The sequence below is a fragment of the Thunnus maccoyii genome, chromosome 21, assembly GCF_910596095.1.
Source record: "Thunnus maccoyii chromosome 21, fThuMac1.1, whole genome shotgun sequence".
In the NCBI taxonomy this organism is placed as follows: domain Eukaryota; kingdom Metazoa; phylum Chordata; class Actinopteri; order Scombriformes; family Scombridae; genus Thunnus; species Thunnus maccoyii.
Window position 1 is genome coordinate 26,248,780 of NC_056553.1, and position 20,285 is coordinate 26,269,064.

Genomic DNA, 20,285 nt, shown 5'->3' on the forward strand with positions numbered 1-20,285 from the left:
ACACTGCAGAGTTTTGTATTGTAGTTTAGCAACCTCATATGATTATTTTAAGCCTCTTACATCCTTTTAAAACATTAATGATTAATGATGATTAATAATGTAATTTAACTCATGGCTCTTGAGATTTGAAATTTGTTCTGAAAAATTGCAATTTCATTGTAAAAACTATTAATTGTTCAACCCTGCCATGCCAAGCCTCAGGCAGAGGTAGGCAGCGGGCTACAAACGTCTAGTAATTTCACTTCTTTCCAACACCACACCTCCAGATTTTTTTCATTTTCAAACTTGTAGTCTTCATCCTCAACTGACGCTGACTCAAATTATATCACTTGAGGTAATTTATCAGATTTCACACAGCTCCCTCTGGACACACAAAAGAATTTATACTACTTTTTCACATATGCAGTAGTTCTCCGCAGCACCTGTAAACACACACTGTTGTGTAGAGTAGAATTCAGTAGAGCTCCCCTTTAACATACCTATTGGTAATTTCCTCCTCTGAAATCCATCCATTTTTAATTCCCTGCCACAGGTGAACTTCTGCTGAGCTAGCAGACCCTTTGAACAGCAAATTATTAAAAATTCAGCAATGTGAATCTATGACATCATCCACATTTTATGCCTTAAAGAAAGCAGACAAAAAGGAGAGAGCCCTTACAGACGTCATCTACAGAGAATACACAGAAAAAGAAGAAGAGTATTATCCACTCTGACATATTAAGTGATCTCTGGGAGGATGACAACAAAACAACAACAAATGAACAAAAATCTGTGGCATGCATGCATTCATTCAATTGCGTCATACTGACCCTTCTGCTTTTTGGGACGTTTCATTTAACATACAGTATCAGGTTCTAATGAAAATAGTCATCATGTGTTTATATTTGTATGCCTTATAATACCTTAGTAGTTAGCAGGTTTCACCTAATTACCACACTTTGCTATGATGTGTGCAGGATTTTGTTTGTAGCGGGAATCTGTGTGAGCCAGAGGAGAATCGTTTTGGTCACAGAGAGAGGAGTAGACAGAGAAAGCTGGATAGCCTTTTGATGTTCTTGTTAATGAGCTTACAAAGACAAACATTGGCAGGTTTCTGCGATTATACATGCATTTTAGAACCACATCATTATGCTGATTTCTTTTCTGAATGGAAGCTTGTGGAAAACAATAAATATAGTTATATAATATAATATAGTTCCCTGAGATTATGTAAACAATCACCTCAATGCCAAATTAAGACAAGAAGAAGAAGTCCTTCTTTGAGTTTTAGATATGTAGTGTGCACAATCATCCAGCTGAGTGGATGTAAAGAAAGCTTTGAATAGAAACATACAGTATGTTCCCACAGTCAAGTCAAACTGCAGATTTAACATTTCAACCAGCAAGGTCCCGTCAGTCTTCAAATGTTGTTAAGTCTTAAATATTCTGAAAGCTTGAGTTCAGCATGCAGATATTTTTGATATTGTTTTTTTTTAAATATGTTCCAGATTTCAAATAATAAAATAGATGAATTAGATTAGATGATGCTATAGCCTGATATGTTTTAGATTGGATGTCTGGCTTCCCGTCATAATCAAATCAGCTTATGATGCACCCTCATATATCATAACAAACACAGATGAATTACTGTGGGTAAATTAACCCTTACATACTATTTGGGTCAAATTTGACCCATTTTGATATTTGAAAGCAATAAAAACACCCTAAATGATATTCTTTAAGCCTCAAATTTGATGACTTTTCCTAAATTGGTCCAGAATATACAAAAATGGAAATCCTCAAAATTATTTATTTTTGTGCAGCTGGTATAAATATTTGATTTGATTTATTGATTGGGACAGTGTGCAGTTTTAAACACTAAAGATGCACTGCACCAGAGTTAGCTCAAAGCTAATATGCATCTGCAGTCCCCCACAATCAAAACATACAACAGCACAACAACAAACAGTACAAAGCAAAAAACACACAGAACACACCATACAAAATACAAAATACAAAGGTACACACAACAGCACATCAAATACACCCACAATGTCAATTAGAAATTAATAATGTAAACTCATCATAGAGGGTGTTCTGGGTCAAATTTGACTCATATTTATTCAAAGGGATTTTAATATCTTCAGAGGTGGTCAAATCAAGGTAAAGAGTGGTTATAGGGGAATTATGAAACAGTGAAACTCTAGATTGGCATGTCTGTGTATTTTTGTCATTGGGACAGTGGGGACAGAGTTCAACAGAGACCTTTATACTGTCATAAGAACTGCCCGTGTTCCCAACATATTACTACATTTGCCAGGGGTCCCACCTAGGTGGACTCCTGTAAACCTGTGAGGTGTTAAGGGGGAAACTTGAAAGAGTAAAACTGTGCATAAGCATCATCATGGTGTACATACTGTAGGGCTATCAGATCCCGAGGTGCCCTGACTCTATTGCAGCATGTGCACCTGCAAACAAGCCTATACAAAGTACCAAATCAAACCCACCAATTCCCAGGAAACCAACATAGTGGTTGCCCAACATAGTCCTTCCTATTGTGGAGTGCAGCTTTCACAGGACTATAAAAATGATCAAATATTCTCTGATAATCCAGAAGTCCTGTGCGCATTCCCTCCAAAACATAATAGCATTCCAAGAAGCTAACAGACACATATGCATATAGTCTATGCCATTAGCAAATAAAACATGCTACAGAAAACTCGTAGCTCTTTGCGCTCCAAACCTGACTTTCTCTGATTAAACCAGGGACCTTAATGGAGATTGGTTTCTGTGAGCTTTAATGGAATCATGTATCCACGTGAGTTTTTGTGTGTGTGACAGCAGACAGCATAGGGATGTGTGGGTGAGGGGGATGAGGCGAGGTTTGACCTGTGCATTTGGGATACACGTAGTTTTGGCTGCAGACTACGTGCGGCTAAATATAACCTACTGCTCCTGGCATAAACACCGTCCTCCGCTCTCTCTATGGCAGCTTTAGCTTCAGCCTTGTTTCCAGCACAGCATGAAAAGCTGTTTTCCTGCAGTGGTTGTGCACCAGAGATATTATTAACCTACTTTAACAGAAAAAGCAGCATAGTATACAACCTCTCCCCACCCCCACTAAGATTCAGTTTTAGGATGATCCAAATGTTTCAAACCAGTTCACTAAATCTCTAAATGTACTTGTTGTAGTCTGGCTATATAGTTATATTACTTGACTACAATTTGAACTTTACATGACAGATGGGCTAGAGGAAACATCACAGGGGGTCACCAAAATCATTAAGAATCATCCTTTGCTGGCTGAGGGGTCTATGACACTGATGGTGTAGAGACCATGTCCCTAGTTCAAGTTCATTCCCCCTTTTCTCCCCTCATTTCCTGATACATATCTGCCCACTACTAGCAGAAAAGCAACAATGTGTAAAGAATAGTTTAAAAATAAATGTCCACAGAAAATTGCATGGACAGCTAAAAATCTCACCCTGCTGCAGTGATGTAGGGTGTGTCAGTACACTGTGAGATCACTGTTGGATGCAATAAGAAGTGCAACAGAGCACAAGTCAAACACACTTGAAACTTTTGTCTTGAAACATTGCTTTCAGCCTGGTATTAAGTTACATTTTTACAAGACAGACAAAAAGTACATTCCTAAAAAAGTCCCCGTTGATATTATTAGAGTTGCTGTGCTGAATGCTGGTGACATGCCTAACCCTAACCCTTACCCTAACCTTAACAGAATCCTAAAATAACCTTAACTTCAAACCAATTCTTCACCCTAAAATAAATGATTTTTGTCAAGGGGACTTGCTGTTTGTCCCCATAAGGGAGGCGAGTCCCTGCAATATGATTGTGTAAACAGATTTACGTCCCCACAATGTGAGGAATACCTGTACCACACACACACACACACACACACACACACACATACAATGAGCAAGCAATGGTGGCCACTAGCATCATTAGGACGAGGGGATGACATTTCTTGTTATGTTTATGTGCAAAAGGGACTTCCCTTCCTGAAATCTTCCTTTACTTAAAAAAATTTAGTTTCTGGAGTTCCTGGAACTTTTTGGTGTAAAACAGCCAAACTGGTTCCAGTAAAGTAGGAACTAAAACCAAGGATGTGTTTTAACTGATTAGTTGACAACTATTAAATTAATCGCCAATTATTTTGATAATCAATTAATCGTTTTGAGTCATTTTAAAAAAATGTTTTTTTTCCAAACTCTCTGATTCCACCTCCTCAAATGTGAATATTTTCTGGTTTCTTTAGTCCTCTATGACAGTAAACTTAATATCTTTGGGTTGTGGACTGTTGGTCGGGACAAAACAAGACATTTGAAGACATAACCTTGGGGTTTGGGAAACAGTGATTGACAGTTTTCACCATTTTCTGACATTTTATGGACCAAACAACTTATTGATTAATCTAGAAAATAATTGACAGATTAATTGAATAATGAACATAATAATTAGTTGCAGCCCTAGCTGTTACGTCTTCAAAATAAAATCCAGTTTGAATTGATAACTGACACATATATGTACATGTAGATACATGTACATTATATACATTTTTAGATATACTTATTTTTTATACTTTTTGAATTTAAAAAGCATAACTGCCATGTTCTTATATAAGATATCACAATGATGTAACATATATACATAATAAAACATACAGCTACATTTGTTTTGGTTATTCCAGTGCTGAAAATGGATCAGTTTGTTCAGTTTTCTTACGTGAAGGAAATTTTTCTGACTCCACAGATGTCGTAATTGCTAGTTTGAAGTGGAAAGCACACCAGCGTAGAACACACATGCACACAAAGATATGTACAACTGATTCACCAAAACACACACATTTGCACACATGCAGCGTTAGAAGTAAAGATGAGGGCTGGTTGGAGGAGTGAGTATGAGTTCTCAGAAGTAGGTCATTAGGATGGAGCTAAGTGAGAAACTGGGCCACAGGTTCACTTTCATTATGTAGCACAGAATCAAGCTCCTGCTGCTACACTGCAGTATGTGACTGAAGCATTCACATGACAGATACTAACAAAGATATTTATTATAATATAAAACCCCTCTTCACTGTTTTTGTTAAATTATATTTTGGGCAATAACATGTGAACACGAGGTAGAAGGAAGTGAAAAGAGGCATCTAATTTCATTCAACCCATTTCACCTGAGTGTGAGTGCAGGGTGGTCTTTGAGATATCTCATTCTGTCTGTTTTGTTGATGGGTGAAACCCTCTCTCCATCTCCTGTTGACTCACACATACAGAGGTGATCATTGTCTATTTCTGTCTCTTTCATCTCTTGCAGAAAATCCTTCCCATCGCAGCACGCTACCCTAGCATCATTCGCCGCTGTCTATGTTTCGGTGAGTAATAGTTTGAACCCACACTAACATCTAACCCTGCTCACCCTTTCATGAAGCGCTTATTGATACAGTAGAAGTTAACATAACGAAGCACTGAGCAGTGAATGATGGAATTAGCCAAGATTAACTGGCACCTCATGGTTGTTTCCATGGTTGGTTGTAATAGTACACTATTACTGCTCAACTGTGTAAAATACACTCATTTTAAAACTTTTCAGGAACAAAGAGAAGGAGCCTTAATTTCAGTATGATTTTTTGTACATGATGCAGTGGGTTTTGAAAAGGTTTCCTAGTCAATCAGGGCACAGAATTTTTGTCAGCACACCAACATGCTATTATCTGAAACATGGCTTGTTGAACAAGGTACGCAACAAACACATCTACTGTGGACAAGTGTCCTGCTAACTTAGATTTATGTCCTTTATAGTTTTAGAGTTTATAGTTTACACTGAGTCTTGGTGCTCCTGTTAGCTCAGCTGTCAATCCACCCTGGGCCGCCCACACAAAGGCCTGGAGCATCAAGTCTAAATGCTCAAAGGCTAAAGGAGCATTTCTGTTATGTATCCTAAAACCTTAATTTCCTTCTTTCAATATGGTGAAATATTATAAAAGATAATATGTAATAAAAATGATAATACATTTAATACTCAACCCCAACCCATAAGTACTAGTATACTTGGTTACATGATGATTGTGTAAAACTTAAATCTTGCAAGAATCTTCAAAGATATGTTTTAGGGGACTTAAAGGTGCAGTGTGTAGAATTTAGACATCTAGTGGAATGGACCTGGCAGAAATGGAATATAATATTAATGAGTATGTTTTAATTAGTGTATAATAACATGAAAATAAGAATTCTTATAAGAAAATAAGAAAATTAGAATGAGCCCTTTATATCTACATAGGGAGCAGGTTCTCTTCCATGGAGGCTGCCATGTTGCACCACCATGTTTCTACAGGAGCCCAGAACGGACAAACCAAACACTGGCTCTAGAGAGGGCCTTTCGCGTTTTTTGTAGCCACCATAGGTTCTCCTACATGCTTGGAAGGTGAGGGGGAGGGGTATTCAGTTGGTTGCAATCTGCAACTTTATCGCTAGAGGCCAATAAATTTTACAGTACACACTAGAACTTTACCGGCCAAAACTACTACAAGAAGCCCAGTGAGACCTCAGTGTTGACATGACTGTGGGAGTCCCTGAACTGCCAGGTGCTTGTGGAATAACCACAGCAGAGACTAACAGATATTAATTTATACCAAATGAAATATTACTGTGATTGGTGACACCTAATAATCAGACAATATAGAGAGAGCAGCCTCTTTTGAGGAGACAATATCTCTCTTCATCTTGTATCAACCTAAATGCCAAATAATTGAGGCTGGTAGGGATGATAGAATAGCACACTGCTATAACATAAAGCCTCTGTAATCATAAGCGTAATGGAAAATAAATCAGTGTGTGTTATGTGTCCACAGATGTACTTCAACAGCACTCTGACTGACTCATCCAAGCTGCTCAAGCCCCTGCTGGTCTTCTCCTTCATCATCTGTGCCATTATTTGTGGTCTGACCAGGATTATTCAATACAAGAACCACGCCATCGACGTCTACCTGGGATTCCTGCTTGGAGGAGCTATCGCTGTCTACTTGGTATGGGCCAGTCTCAACTACAGCCTCCTTTCCAGTGGTTTTCAGTACAGAGAGCCTGGCTGAAGATGGAATCTATATTTTATCCTGTTTTGTTGCCAGTCTAGGTTTAAGGAGCAGCAGTCCTCCTTAATGATAGCTTAAATCTGTGCTGCAGCTCCAAATTTTGGCTCATAAGAATCGAAAAGTTACATAGTTTATCGTTGTTTAGAGTTTCTGAAAGTTGAGCAATAAGCCAGACATTAGGAGTCTCTAACTTACCTCATGTAAATGATGTTGTTATGTCTGCTAAAATAATTCCTTCAGACACCCTTGTACAGAACCCAAAAGAATCACAAACCCAAAGTAAGAACAAGTCAATGTCAGTCAGTGTCCTTGTGTCCTGCTAAAATTATGCCATGTCAGTCATGTAGGCATACTTGGCTTCCATCAAGATGTTTATAACACAACAAAATAAAGCTAAAAGGTAAATACTGCCAAAAAGTTAATCTTGGAGGGGAAGCACAAGTATTTGGCCGTAAACCACAGTATTGGACAAACTGAAATTGTAACCTGATGATAATGTTTCATGAAAAGTTAGAGAATCGCCAAAATATTACATTTCGTTAATAACCATGAATGTCAACAAATGGTCAACAGGTTGGCCAGAAAACTGCTGGCACTAAAGTATAGGAAAGGGGTTACCAAAGTTTTGGATTTGAATTCATCGTCTAGAGTCTTTGGATAATTATAATCGTATTGTGATCCATCCAACAGTTATTGAAATATTTCAGAAATTGAATCCCCAGTGCCCACTGTTTGGTTATTTTAAACCTATACACTGTTAAAGGTGTGCCACAACAAAACCACAACTGATTTTATAAGCTCAAGGTTTTCTGTAAGTGTTTTTAATGGCTCAATAAAGAACTCATTAAGGTATCAAGTAAAATGAGCATTGAATAAGCTGTATTGTACATCATTTTTCCTCTGTTGTCAGGGGCTGTATGCAGTTGGAAACTTCCAGCCTAGTGAGGAGTCCAGCACCAGCCCCCCTCCCCAGCTCCACCGGCCCCCTTGTTCCTTACCCCACATCAGCCAGGAAGCAGTCCTCCACCACCTGCAAATGAAAGCCAGCATGGCTGGGGAGGCAGGCATCCCTACATCCCACTCTGAGGGCCTTCTCCACCGAGGCCTCCAGCAGCAGAGGCCTGATGACAGCCTGAAGCGCTCCAGTGCAGATGCGGAAGTGATCTCCCCCCGCAGCCCCCAGAGCAAAGACGCCATGTTGACCTTTAGCCACACCCTTCCTCGAGTCCACACCCCCCAGGCTATGGCAGCATATGAGGAAGCAGCCAGACGTCATGCTGCCACCCTCCACCATGCCTCCATGGACTCCAGCCGCTCAAAGCAGCTTTTGTCTCAATGGAAAAGTAAAAACAACAACCACAAATGCTCCCTGCAGGTCCCAGACTCATTCTCCTCCTCTGTAGACTCGTCATCTGGCCAGTCCTCCCAGCATCCACACCACCATGGCAGCATGGAGCTCCGATCCAGCTCTGAGCCATCGGCTATGGGCCTGAATGGAGGCTTTGATGCTCATGCATATATGTCCAAACTGGCCACAGGTGCAAGTACCACTCTTCCCAGTAACTGCAGTGGCATTACCGGAGGGGCCAGGATATCCATGCAATCCAGACCTGGGTCTTCACAACTGGTCCACATACCAGAGGAAGCTCATGAGAATTACAACACCACCTCCCCACGGACAATGGGAGGAGGAGGAGGAAGTGAGGGGATGTCGACAGTAAATAGCACAGTTCAGGCTAACTGGCAAAGGGCGGCAGAGAAGACTGCAGCCTGCAGGACTAACGATAATGGGCAGAACACCCAGCCACGAATCATGCAAGTGATTGCTATGTCAAAGCAGCAGGGCTTACTACAGACCCATTCCAAGAGCTTAGATGAGAGCAGTATAGGCTGCAGCACCACCGGAAGTTGCCAGGGCTCGGCTCGCTACAGGGGGCTAACTGACCAAGACCCCAACAGCGCTACGGGGCCCAGCTCCCTGGGCAGCACCACAGGCAGTATTTCAGGGAGCACCGGAGCAATTGTCAGAATAGAGGCCCACCCTGAGAACAACAGGCCAGTGATCCAAGCTCCATCCACAGATGGAAGTGGATCATGGAGGTGGCGGTCCCTGGATCATGGCACCGGAGCTGGTGGAGGTGCAGGGAGTGCAGGAGGAGGAGGTGGGAGTTTGAGGCAGTCCTTTGAGCTCAATGATCTAAACAGAGACTCAGAAAGTTCAGACTCAATACGTGAAGGGTCCATTGACAGGAAGCGTGCCAATCATATTGTTACCACCACTGCCACTGTTAGCACACCACCTATAGTTACTGTCCACACCCAGAGCACCGGCCAGTCAGAGCAGCGGCTCCATCCCCAAGGCCTGTCTACCATAAGGGTCACCCCAGGGGATGGTAGTGGTAGTGGATCCGGAGGAGGTGGAGGTGGAGGAGGAGGAAGTGGAGAGACCGCCTCAGAAACCCCCTCAGTCACCTCTAGTCGTGAGTCAACGCTGCGGAGAAAGGGCAATAATATCATCCTAATTCCAGAGAGAGCCAACAGCCCAGATAATGCCCGGAACATTTTCTACAAGGGGACATCGATAACTCCTGTTTTCAAGGAATAACTTAGGAAATGACTGCTTTCATGGAATGATGGGAGGCTTCAGAGATAATAAGGCAAGGCAGCTGGATTTTTGAGAACCCCATATCTGTGTCAACAGTCAGTATTACCATCCATTGTATATATCATAATAACTTCAAAAGAAAAGGTTTTATTCAGCATGAGATTTTGTACGTGTCTACACTAAAGCACAACCTTTTAAGTGTTATAGAAATAATCACTGTGTACTTTTGTGGTCACTCCTAAGGATACCTATAGTAATGTCAATGCTGTGCCAGTGGTTTGAGGACAGGGGAACCTTTTTTTAAACAGTGCTGTATGTTTTGGATATAAATCATCACAAAAAAGAAAAAAAGCAAGTAGCACAGAAAATTTCAAACTGTGGCAAACTACTGCAAAATAATTGTATCATAGCTGTGAAACCAATGTTTACTTCCCTGCACTGTAAATACTGTGTATGTTTGAAAAAGGGTGCTACACCTGAAAATACTATTTACTATACAACATACTGTATAATTTGAATAGATAAAGAATTAATTATTTTACAAAAAGTAAACAACTATGACATTAATATGTAACAGAGATATGTTTTGTATTTCGTCTTTCTGTACAGATACCACATACTCAACAGAATACTGTTTTGAACCATAAGTGTGCTTAGCATTCCTTCTGTAGCTATGAAGTCAAATATGCTGTGACTTGCACTGAAATATGCGTTTACTGTACCTTGTATACTGTAAACCCTGACCTTACCTTTATATCCTGTACCTACATTTGGATGTCCATATCAATCCCATATCTACTGCACAAAAAGCAGCAAAAAGTGGAATATTTTGCTTCTTTATACCATAGGATAATTAGCACATTTCCAAAAATTAAATGCAATACTTGACCTCAAGCTTTCCACCTGAATTTGGCAGGTTTCATTCTGCCTAAAGGCTGTCTTTTTAGGTTTTAAAAGGAACGCGTAAGCATTTTGAGAAATAATTGCACCACTTACTTTTCTTTTCCAAAGCAACAGCAGCTTAGTATTTAGAGGCATCTGCCATGCCAAACTGACAAAATATTCATTTTGAAAGAGGATTTGACAATGAGAAAAAATACTTACAGAACCAGACTTCACAACTTCTACTGTATATCAGTTTCATCTCTGTGTCCATCATGAAAGTAGTTGGTTTGAGGTAATTTTTTGTTTGTTTGTTTGTTTGTTTTTTGCTTAGCTTAGCAAAAAGACTGGCAGTAGGAATAATGTATTAAAGAAAACAACTCCATAGCTGTCTTACTAACATTCTGTATCTTGTTATAAAGCAATCTAATCGCACTGATCCATCCAAGAGTCACCAGGATTGTGTTGAGAGGACTGCAGTCACCAAGCAGCTGTTGATTCATACATAGCTCAAAAACCCAAAGTACCACAGTGTCTCTTTACTATTTCTACTGATTGTAAATAAACAGGTTGATGGATACCATGTTTTTTACTTTGGATGGAGACTAGCAATTTCCCCCCGGTCCCAGTCTTTGTGCTATGCTAGGCTAAGAAACATCTTGGCGCTATCTCTGTACTGGACGCACAGAGATGAGACTGACATTGATCTCTTCTGACTCTATTTCAGATAGCAAACAAGTATATTTCTGAAAATATTTCAGTGTTCCGTTGATTCATTTTCTTATTAGACATCATTTTAGATGTTGTTTAAAAGCAGAATGCTCTGTAAATCACTATAGATGGTACATAGTAGCAAAAATCTCACTTGATTTGTTGTAGCCTACATTTGCAGGTCCTACGAGTAGCATTTTTCAACAAGAATATATAATGTTGCTGTCAAATTGTAATACCTCAGTCTAATTATCATCATCAAATGAAAACTTACTGACATCTTTGGCTTTGCTGATCAGAATAAGCATGTAAGAGATGATTATTGCTGTTTAGCACTCCTTCCACCATCTGCCATATACACTGGAAGAATGACTCCTTCGTCCAGTGTTGTGCTGTAAAGTGATTTCCTTTAGTGCCATCAAGCAACCAGCAGATTTTCTACCAAGTCCAACCCAGTGTGTCAAATGCTTTGTAGAGGCCAGTTTAGGCTGCCAGTTCTTCTCAGCAGTCATCTGGTTTGTTTACAGTGCTAGTGGTTGTCTCAATATGTTTTCTTCATTTTCACATGAATATACAGTACATACAGGACGGTGACTGTTGGGAAAAAGCTATGAGGAATGTTTCTCAGTTAAGGAATTACAAATCTGTTTACAATGGTTTACATGCTGGTGCATATCACTAATCAATATCTCAGTGGTTAAATAAGACCCTGCTGGATATAAAATAAATTTGATACTAATACTCCAGTATTGGCACCAATTGTCCCATGAAACTATTTTGCTAGAGTGACTTGAGTATCTGGAAAAATTGCCAAAGCAAAGAATTTTTCATAGGAAAAGAATATAAATCCTCAAATGTAATTTAATTTTCTGTATTTGTATAGCAAGCCTGCATTATATTGTACATGATTTATTCTATACCCCAGTGACATTTGCATGACCACTTTTCTATAGTGCATATCACAATTTTTTTTTATCATAAACGTGCTTTTAGTTTGAATTCACAGAAGTGTTTAATGGTATGTTCTTTATCTCTGTGTTTCCTAGTGAAATATGACAATCTTTTTATCTGAGTACTGTTGCCCCCTCAGGTCATTACTACAGGCTGGTTTTCTTTGTTACTTAGTTGATGCTGCCATTCACTCTGTATCCTATTAATTTGAAATGTGCACATGATCTGGAGTTTTGATTCAAGCTGAATCAGTCTCTCAGAAAGAAAAACATTATGTAAATTAGGTTTGTTGGATTTTGGCTTGTACCCATTACCACCATAACAATTCTGTACAGTACAGTAGATTTGACTGCTCTCAGAATGGCAAAACATAAAACAGACAGAACATTGGCTCTTGTGAGAATTACAACGCAATTAAGTTTTCATTTTAACATGAGTGATCTAGAACTGTGGAATGTCAGTCTCTTGACTGCATATATGTTAGCCAGCTTGGCTAATAGATATGTTCCTCACTGTTGTACCAAGGTGAATTATATAGAAACGGCTCTATGTTGAAAAGCCTTCAAAAGATGATTTGTTTCAATGGCTTAGCTTTGACTTAAATATTCTATTCAAATACAGCTCTTATTTTTTGATTTTTTACTTCCCATGCACAGTCATGAATGCATAAGTATAGAATAGTTGAGTCAAAGTACATTCTTTCAGATGATGACTGGAAAGAGAATTGAGTATGTTATTACAGATATTTGGCTTTCTCAGCTTTTCAAAAACATTCTACATTAAAGGATGAGGCTAGTGTTATTTTATATTTTTTCTTATTCTCAAAAATACCATGAAAAGTCCACAAACAACAATGTGTTAGTCTGTCCTTCAATGCTTCTGATGCTATCTGTGGCTCCTACTGAAGATGTAAACTGTTAAAAACGTCTCACAGATATTGTTTCATTTTTAATTTCCTAAAACGTCACTCGCTCGTCACTGTAGTTTTTAGTAAACATTAATCAAACACAAGGAAATAGTGCATAAATTTAGGACTACTTTCAGTGGCGGATTAATCCACATTTGGTGCTCCAGTGAGTATTTGTGGCAGCAGGATGGTGTGTGTGGGATTGAGTCAAAATAAACTACAATGTTTGTGTTCATGGTAATGAAGGAACATATCACCCAGTGCAACAGTGTGTCTCACTGATGTGTTTTTAATAGTTTTTGGACAACAATGGAGCTGTATGACACAGAAGAATAAGATATATCATGCTTTGGATACACACACAGTACTTGTTAGCATATAAGTTCATTGTTGGTTTGGCTCTGCACATGAGATTTGATGACAATAAGAACATTATAGAAAGTCCTGGTCTATTCCTTCAACCTTCATTTTGCTCTTGTGCTTTATTACACTGCAAGCTAACCTGCAGGCTAACACAATAATCGCCCTACTGTATTGATAGTTATTTGACTAATGTTAACAAAATCTACATACTGTAGGTTTCAGTTGTACTGAAGATTTTGTGATCTGCAATGCAATACAGCTGCCTACTGAAACGATATAAAAGTAATTTCTTAGTATTTTAAAGGATACATTTAATGCTAGACACCTTCTAGCAGACATACTATCAAAGAAAACTGCATTTTTTGCCGTATACATACAGTAGTATCTGTGAAACCAGCCTGTATGACATTACCTGATCATGGCATTCTTTACAAATTTTAACTTGCATAATGTGATTGCAAAAAACAACATTACTTTTTCAGATTAAAGCCTTAACATTGTCCATACTCCCTTTAGGATGACACCTAAAAATAACAGAAACCCCTCCAGAGTAAAATATCAAATATATAGGTTGGATATAAATTTTAAAAAGCTATGACGTGAATATTTCTATGTTTTAAAGAATTTGTCTGATTTAAAGTCTGTCCCAAAGGCCTGTGAAATCAAAGAGTGAAATGTGACACTTGGGTAGCGATGTAGATCAAATGGGTAGAACTGTGAATGGATGCTCTCTGCATGTGTAGCCTCTTGTGTTGTCCCTGGATGAATAATAAATGTTTTCTGATACTGTGATCAGCTGTATAAATTCTATGCAGCAAGAAAAAATAAACTGTAAAAATAGATTTACCATCAGTTGAGTTTAAAAGAAAAAAGGCTCAATAGTTACATGTTTGTGTAACAGTCAAATATAGCTAAGTACTGATTGCTTACTGACAGTTTAACCAAGCAATCCCACTGAGTATTAAGAGCACGTTGATCAGGGTAGATGACAAATTGTGCATTGTCTAAATGATTGGAATAAATATTTGCTATTGAAACCAATCAGTGTATGTCCATGTGGTTGGTGTCATTTCAGATTCAGATTCTATTTTACTGGGGGAGTTTGGGGTTCACTGTCTTGGGCAAGATACTGAACCCCAAAATATGAATGTGTGTGTGTGAATGATTAGATCCTATTGATGCGCAGGTTGGCACCCTGTATGGCAGCCTCTGTAACTTACAGTTACAGGAAACTAGATTTAGAATTGTGTCTCTTCCATATCTGTATGTAGGAATACATGTTATACTGGGCAAAGCATTTAAACTTACAGAAAACATGAAAATGATAAAAAAAAATCATCATTGATTTTTTAATTATTTTTCTCACAGAAGATGACACACCACAACAGTATGGGTGCCTTAGATGGAAATACAGCATAATAAATGACGACCATAGAAACAACTAATCCATATGGCGTTGCTATGACAATAAAACATTGCACACAGTAAAGATAACAGAGGAATCCCACGGCCATAAAACCATGTGCAAAATACTAGAGAAGTAAAAGAAGCAAAGTACATGAAAGTTGGTTTGTGATTGTGGAGAGCTCTGTGTGTGTGCACCTCTGCTGACTAAAGACACGCCATTTGAGGCTCTTTTGCTCTCTGCAGTTTTCATTACGGACCAATCTGTTTGCTGAAATGTGGAGAAAAGCCTGAAACACCGGAAACAGCTCCACTCACTCAATAAGACACAAAACAAGGGCAAATTGCACTCTATTATTATTAAATTTTTATTACATCTATTATTAAAGATGTATTCATTTGCTCTGTATATTTGCAGGAAATGCCCAGGGTCAGGGTGAGGAAGACCAATAGAGGTCTCACCAGTCCAGATGTGACCTGAAAAGAAACAACACACACACACACACACACACACACACACACACACACACACAAAACAATGAATAAATGTTTGTGCATCATACATTGTTCAAGGCTACCTTGTATTACTTTTAATGTAGGCTGATGTTCTAAACAAGTGACTGAATGAAAATGCCCTTGATCAGTTTTACTTAACTGATTACCTTTGTGTCTATACAACTGGCATTAATAGGTTAATGGTAAAAAAATAAATAAAACAAAGTTCTCTGGAATAACTTGCCTTGAATGAAACCTTATGGTGCAGACACACTGGATGGATGTCAAGTCGATGGATACCATTCATTTTCTATAGAGAGCAGGAGATCCAGCCACATGGTGCATGATCTATACATCATGGCAAGTTGATGGACCAACCTCCATATCTGAATTTGCATAATCAGGACTCGACCTCAACTTTATGGAGATGAGGTCCATCCAGCGCAACGCAGCCAGCTCACAAAACTCAGATCGAACTGTCAAGCTAGGCAGTGCTGATCAAATATTAATCAAGATTCTGTTACTGCATTGCCTATTTTACCCCTAAAATGTTTTCATAAAAACACTAAAGCATGTTTTCATGCTTTAGTGTACTGTTTAGCTTTAAAATGAGAAACCACCATGTTGAAAATGGCAGAGCAAAAACCAAGCACCTCTCAACTCACAGTACGTCACCTACCATGTTACCCACCAGCCAGTGCATTCACTGGTCCGTTGCATCCAGATGTGTCCTCACCAGAATCTGTGTGTCTGCACCAAGCAGGTAGCTCCCTGTTTGAAAAGTGAAGCCAATACGGTACCTTAAACCTGCATTCTTTCTAATGGCCAGCAGGGGCAACTCCACTGGCTGCAAAAAGAAGTCTGATTGAATGGAAGTCTATGAGAAAATGACCCTACTTGATTTATGATCCCAGTAAACGCTTTCTAATGAATTTATGGTCTTAATTGCTAGTTTCAAGTCTTCTTCAATGCATCATGATGTTCATTTTGTAAATTATGGCCCCATTTAGACTAAAATAGACAATAAAGCAGCGTATGCTTTAGGGTGTGGCTACGTTGTGATTGACAAGTCAGTACCACAGTGACAACGTTTATTACGTAACCATGGCGTAACCCCAGATTCACAGTGTATAGGTGTAGCTGCTGCTATTTCACAGTGTGTTTTCAGTTCATGAAAGTTGTAACATTTTGGTCGCCTAAAAAAGTCTTGCCCAGCGTTTGGTTGAGATAAAAGATCCTCTAAAGAGTTGGATGTTCAGTTTTTTCGGTAAGTACATTTTGTTTTATTGGTTCTAGGCCTGTTTTGCGCTAGCGGAAATTAGCATTAGCATTATCCACTATTGACCATAGATTGTAAATGCACTGTGCTAACCAAGCTAGCAGCTAGCTCTATGGTCAGCTCCACCCTCCACCCAAATATGGTCACTTCTGGCTCCAAAAATCAAGCATGGCGACAGTTAAATCCAAGATGGCGATGGTCAAATCACTTAACTCAAGGCTTCAAAACAGCAGTTCACAAACCAGTTGATGACGTCATGGTGATTACATCCATATTTCTTTACAGTCTATCGTCAACACCAGTACTGGTTGATTTATTTAATTGATTATCTTTGCTTCAACTGTCCTTGCTGTTAATGACGGAAATATTAAGGACTTGTTTTGTGGTTGATTTATCCAACTGTTACTTTTGTCCTGCGCCTATGTTTTATCGTCCCAATAGACAAGGGCGAAAGTAACAATTCAAAATTTTCAATTTCAATTTCCAGCCTGATTGCATCTGACTCATTTATCCAAATTTAAAAAAAAAAAAAGGTTGGTGTTGGTAGAGGACGTGTATGCCATAAACAATAAAATATGGCTACACTAAATAAATGCATCTCTGTGCAAAGAGGGAAATACAAAAAAGTTATACTTTTATCCCCCTCCCCTAACAAACAGTAATTCATGACATTTCTAAGAGCTGATGGCAAGACAACATACATTATTAACACCTATTAAGCAACTGTAAACGTTCACAGTTTTGAGTTTTCTGTACCTTTAAATTTACAATAGATGAAATAGGTCTGAGCTCATCAGTATGTTGCATGATGGGAAAGCATCTGTCACGTCAGTCAGATCATCATGGCACCCTCAGCTCTCTACTCCAACCCAGATTATTCAAGTTAGTCATAAAACAGGGTGAGACAAGTTTCATTGCAGGTTGTACCTCCGTCATTATTCCTTTGTTAAATTGTTTATTTCTGACCTCACCGAATGCAGTATCGGGTGCTGTGAGAGGATTCATCTGTTCATACAGCAGATATACTGCACTGTAATGCTTTACAGAGCAGAAGCTGTCTGCTTCGTTTTGCCCCAGATGTGTCTTTTCAGATGAAAGCTTAATAATGCAGCATTAATTTCACACATATTTAGGCGCTTTCCCCCCTCTTTCCAGAAAACCAAGTCTTTTTTTCTCCTCTGCCCTCCCTGTGCTCTCTGTTACTTTGTCTCTGTGGAAGTGTAACATAACTTGTTAGCATTGTCATGTGTAATTATCATCATTTGGTTTAAGTGGGTCATTCAAATGACCAAATTGAGGAGTTGAGTTTTTGAGAGAAAGCTTGTCTTGTTGAGAGTCTGGTGGAGTATGTAAGGCAGAACTAGCAGAGCTCAGGGCATCTGTGAAAGCACTGAGCACACACATGACATTTCAAGGCATATACACAGCTATCCTCAAAACAACACACGCATGTGTATATAGACAGTATATATAAACTATGCACACAATAAATGGGTACATATACAACATACAACATAGATTTGTTCTGTCAGCCAGGTGTGTGCAATTTAGTGTTTACACTACATGGCCAAATGTATATGGACACACACATTTTACACCCTTCAGTCATAGTTGAATATTGCATACCATTTGGGCATGAATCCACTGCAACAACAGCCTCCACTCATCTGGTTTCAGGCTTTCCAGCAGATGTTGGAACCTGGCTGCAGGGATTTGCTCCCATTCAGCCACAAAAGCATCAGTGAGGTCCAACACTGATGTTGGATGATAAGGTCTGACTCACAGCTGGTGCTCCATTTCATCCTAAAGGTGTAGGATAGGACTGAAGAAGGGGCTCTGTGCAGCCGAGTCAAGTTCTTCCATAAGCATTTCTTTATGGAACTGGCTTTGTACATAGTGGTTAATGTCATGTTGAAACAAGTAAGGGACAAACAGTCTGTTTCAGACAGAGGCTGAACTGAGGGGCTGCATAAAGGACCGGTATAAGATAAGTAAGGAGTTTTTTGAACTGTAAGTCAAAGATATTCCAATAGAGCCAAAGATTAAAAACATAGACCTGGAAACCTCTAGAGATGATGCTGCTCCTTCCACCCACCCAACCAAATAAATTAGTTCGTACTGCCTGTCCACCAAGTTACCAGCATTACCAACTGAAGTTCTGAATTATATGGTGCTATTATTAGTAATCAAATGAAACGGTTATGTATTGACTAAATGAGCTGTAAATGACACTATAATTTACTCTTGTCTTGAGCCAAGCAAAGTCCTACTTTGTATGTAACCTCTGGGTCAATGGCCTGCCTTTCACAGCTAATGTTTCACCACAACCTGACACCTCAGTGTCCTGTTTCCACTCTCTGCAATGAGCATTGTGATTCACCAGGGCTGACTGATGAAGCTGTGTGTTTCCATTTTTAGAAAAGCCACCAGGCATCTGATCCTTGCCACACAGGGGTCCAGGATATTTGGGGCTCTTAATATAAACGTAGACTATTTCAAGAGAGAGCCTATTTATTATTAAACATGAATGAACTGTGCCATGTGTGCTTTACTGCTTTTTCTCTGTATTTTGCTCCTTTTACTTCCAGTTCACTGCACCACACTTTGTGTCACTGCTAACACTGTTGACCTGGCAAGGGTGAAGCCAGACATGTGTCTCCTCTGAAATGGGACTGTTCTCCCAAGAAAAATGACACAATAAGTCATAATATCAGTTGCACAAAAACAACATATAGTTACGTTTGAGTGGCAGATGCCATCTGTAGTAGTAATTATGACCAAAAAGCAAAGACTGCTCTCTCCTTTGAACTTATTAGCAAACAGAAACAAACATCCAGCAGACATGGAGCAATATTATCTGTGTCATGGGATTGATCAGAACATGGAACCATACAGTAAATGTACTGTAAAAGAAGAGCAATGCTAAAGAGGTTGCAATAGATGTTGCTGCAATAGACCCTAACCCATGATTTTTAAGCACTGCCAAAGTCCTAACCACAGTATCCTTGTTCAGAACCTTCAGAGATGGGAGATGGTAGGCATCTCCCTAACAATACAGTCAAAAGTGGGCTAAAAATAGAACCAGGTGTATTTTGATGTTCTCTGTCAACTTAGAAAGTCAAAGATTTCAAAGTTCCTATTAGAATCGAGGGTCTAAGGACAGAGGATGTATTAATGTGCAGATTGTAAAGCCCCCTGAGGCAAGTTTGTGACTTGTGATATTGGGCTATACAAATAAAATTGACTTGACTTGACATCCAGCTTTAGGAAATTTTTTTTTTATTTCTCTTAATCTGAGATGCACTGTACATCCCACAGTGCACAATTTTCATTACACTAGATAGAGCCATACCTTGAAAACTGCTCAACAGCATTCTGTATTCATTGCAATCGGTACAGAAATATGTACAATGAGATGGCTGGGTCTATGAAGAGTTCATATACAAATCAGAACTCAAGCATGATCATTCTGGGAAGCTAAAGACTGCCCTCAAAACCCTACTGTCATGTCAAGTTATCAGTGAATTATTCAAATTGCTGTTATGAATGATTCAAAAATAAACACTCAAAATGCTAAAGCTATCTCATTCAAAAGGATGAAGGGCCTGAC

The 20,285-nt window shown here is 39.1% G+C and overlaps 1 protein-coding gene and 1 long non-coding RNA gene across 2 annotated transcripts in view; one reads left to right on the top strand and one right to left on the bottom strand.

The window, feature by feature from the left end:
- The window catches only part of LOC121888504 (2-lysophosphatidate phosphatase PLPPR4), a 53,399-nt gene extending 40,064 nt beyond the window's left edge, over positions 1-13,335 (top strand). Inside the window, exons 6-8 of the mRNA XM_042400067.1 lie at positions 5,308-5,365; positions 6,842-7,015; positions 7,989-13,335. Coding sequence (XP_042256001.1) covers positions 5,308-5,365; positions 6,842-7,015; positions 7,989-9,683 — 1,927 coding nt within the window. The 3' untranslated portion in view covers positions 9,684-13,335. The remainder of the gene's footprint in view (positions 1-5,307; positions 5,366-6,841; positions 7,016-7,988) is intronic.
- A 1,872-nt stretch (positions 13,336-15,207) lies between these two features.
- On the bottom strand, positions 15,208-16,960 carry LOC121888430. Its single transcript, XR_006093237.1, has 3 exons — positions 16,918-16,960; positions 16,076-16,167; positions 15,208-15,890 (listed from the first exon to the last, which is right to left on the bottom strand). It is a non-coding gene; the product is annotated as an uncharacterized LOC121888430 (long non-coding RNA).
- Positions 16,961-20,285: the final 3,325 nt, after the last annotated feature.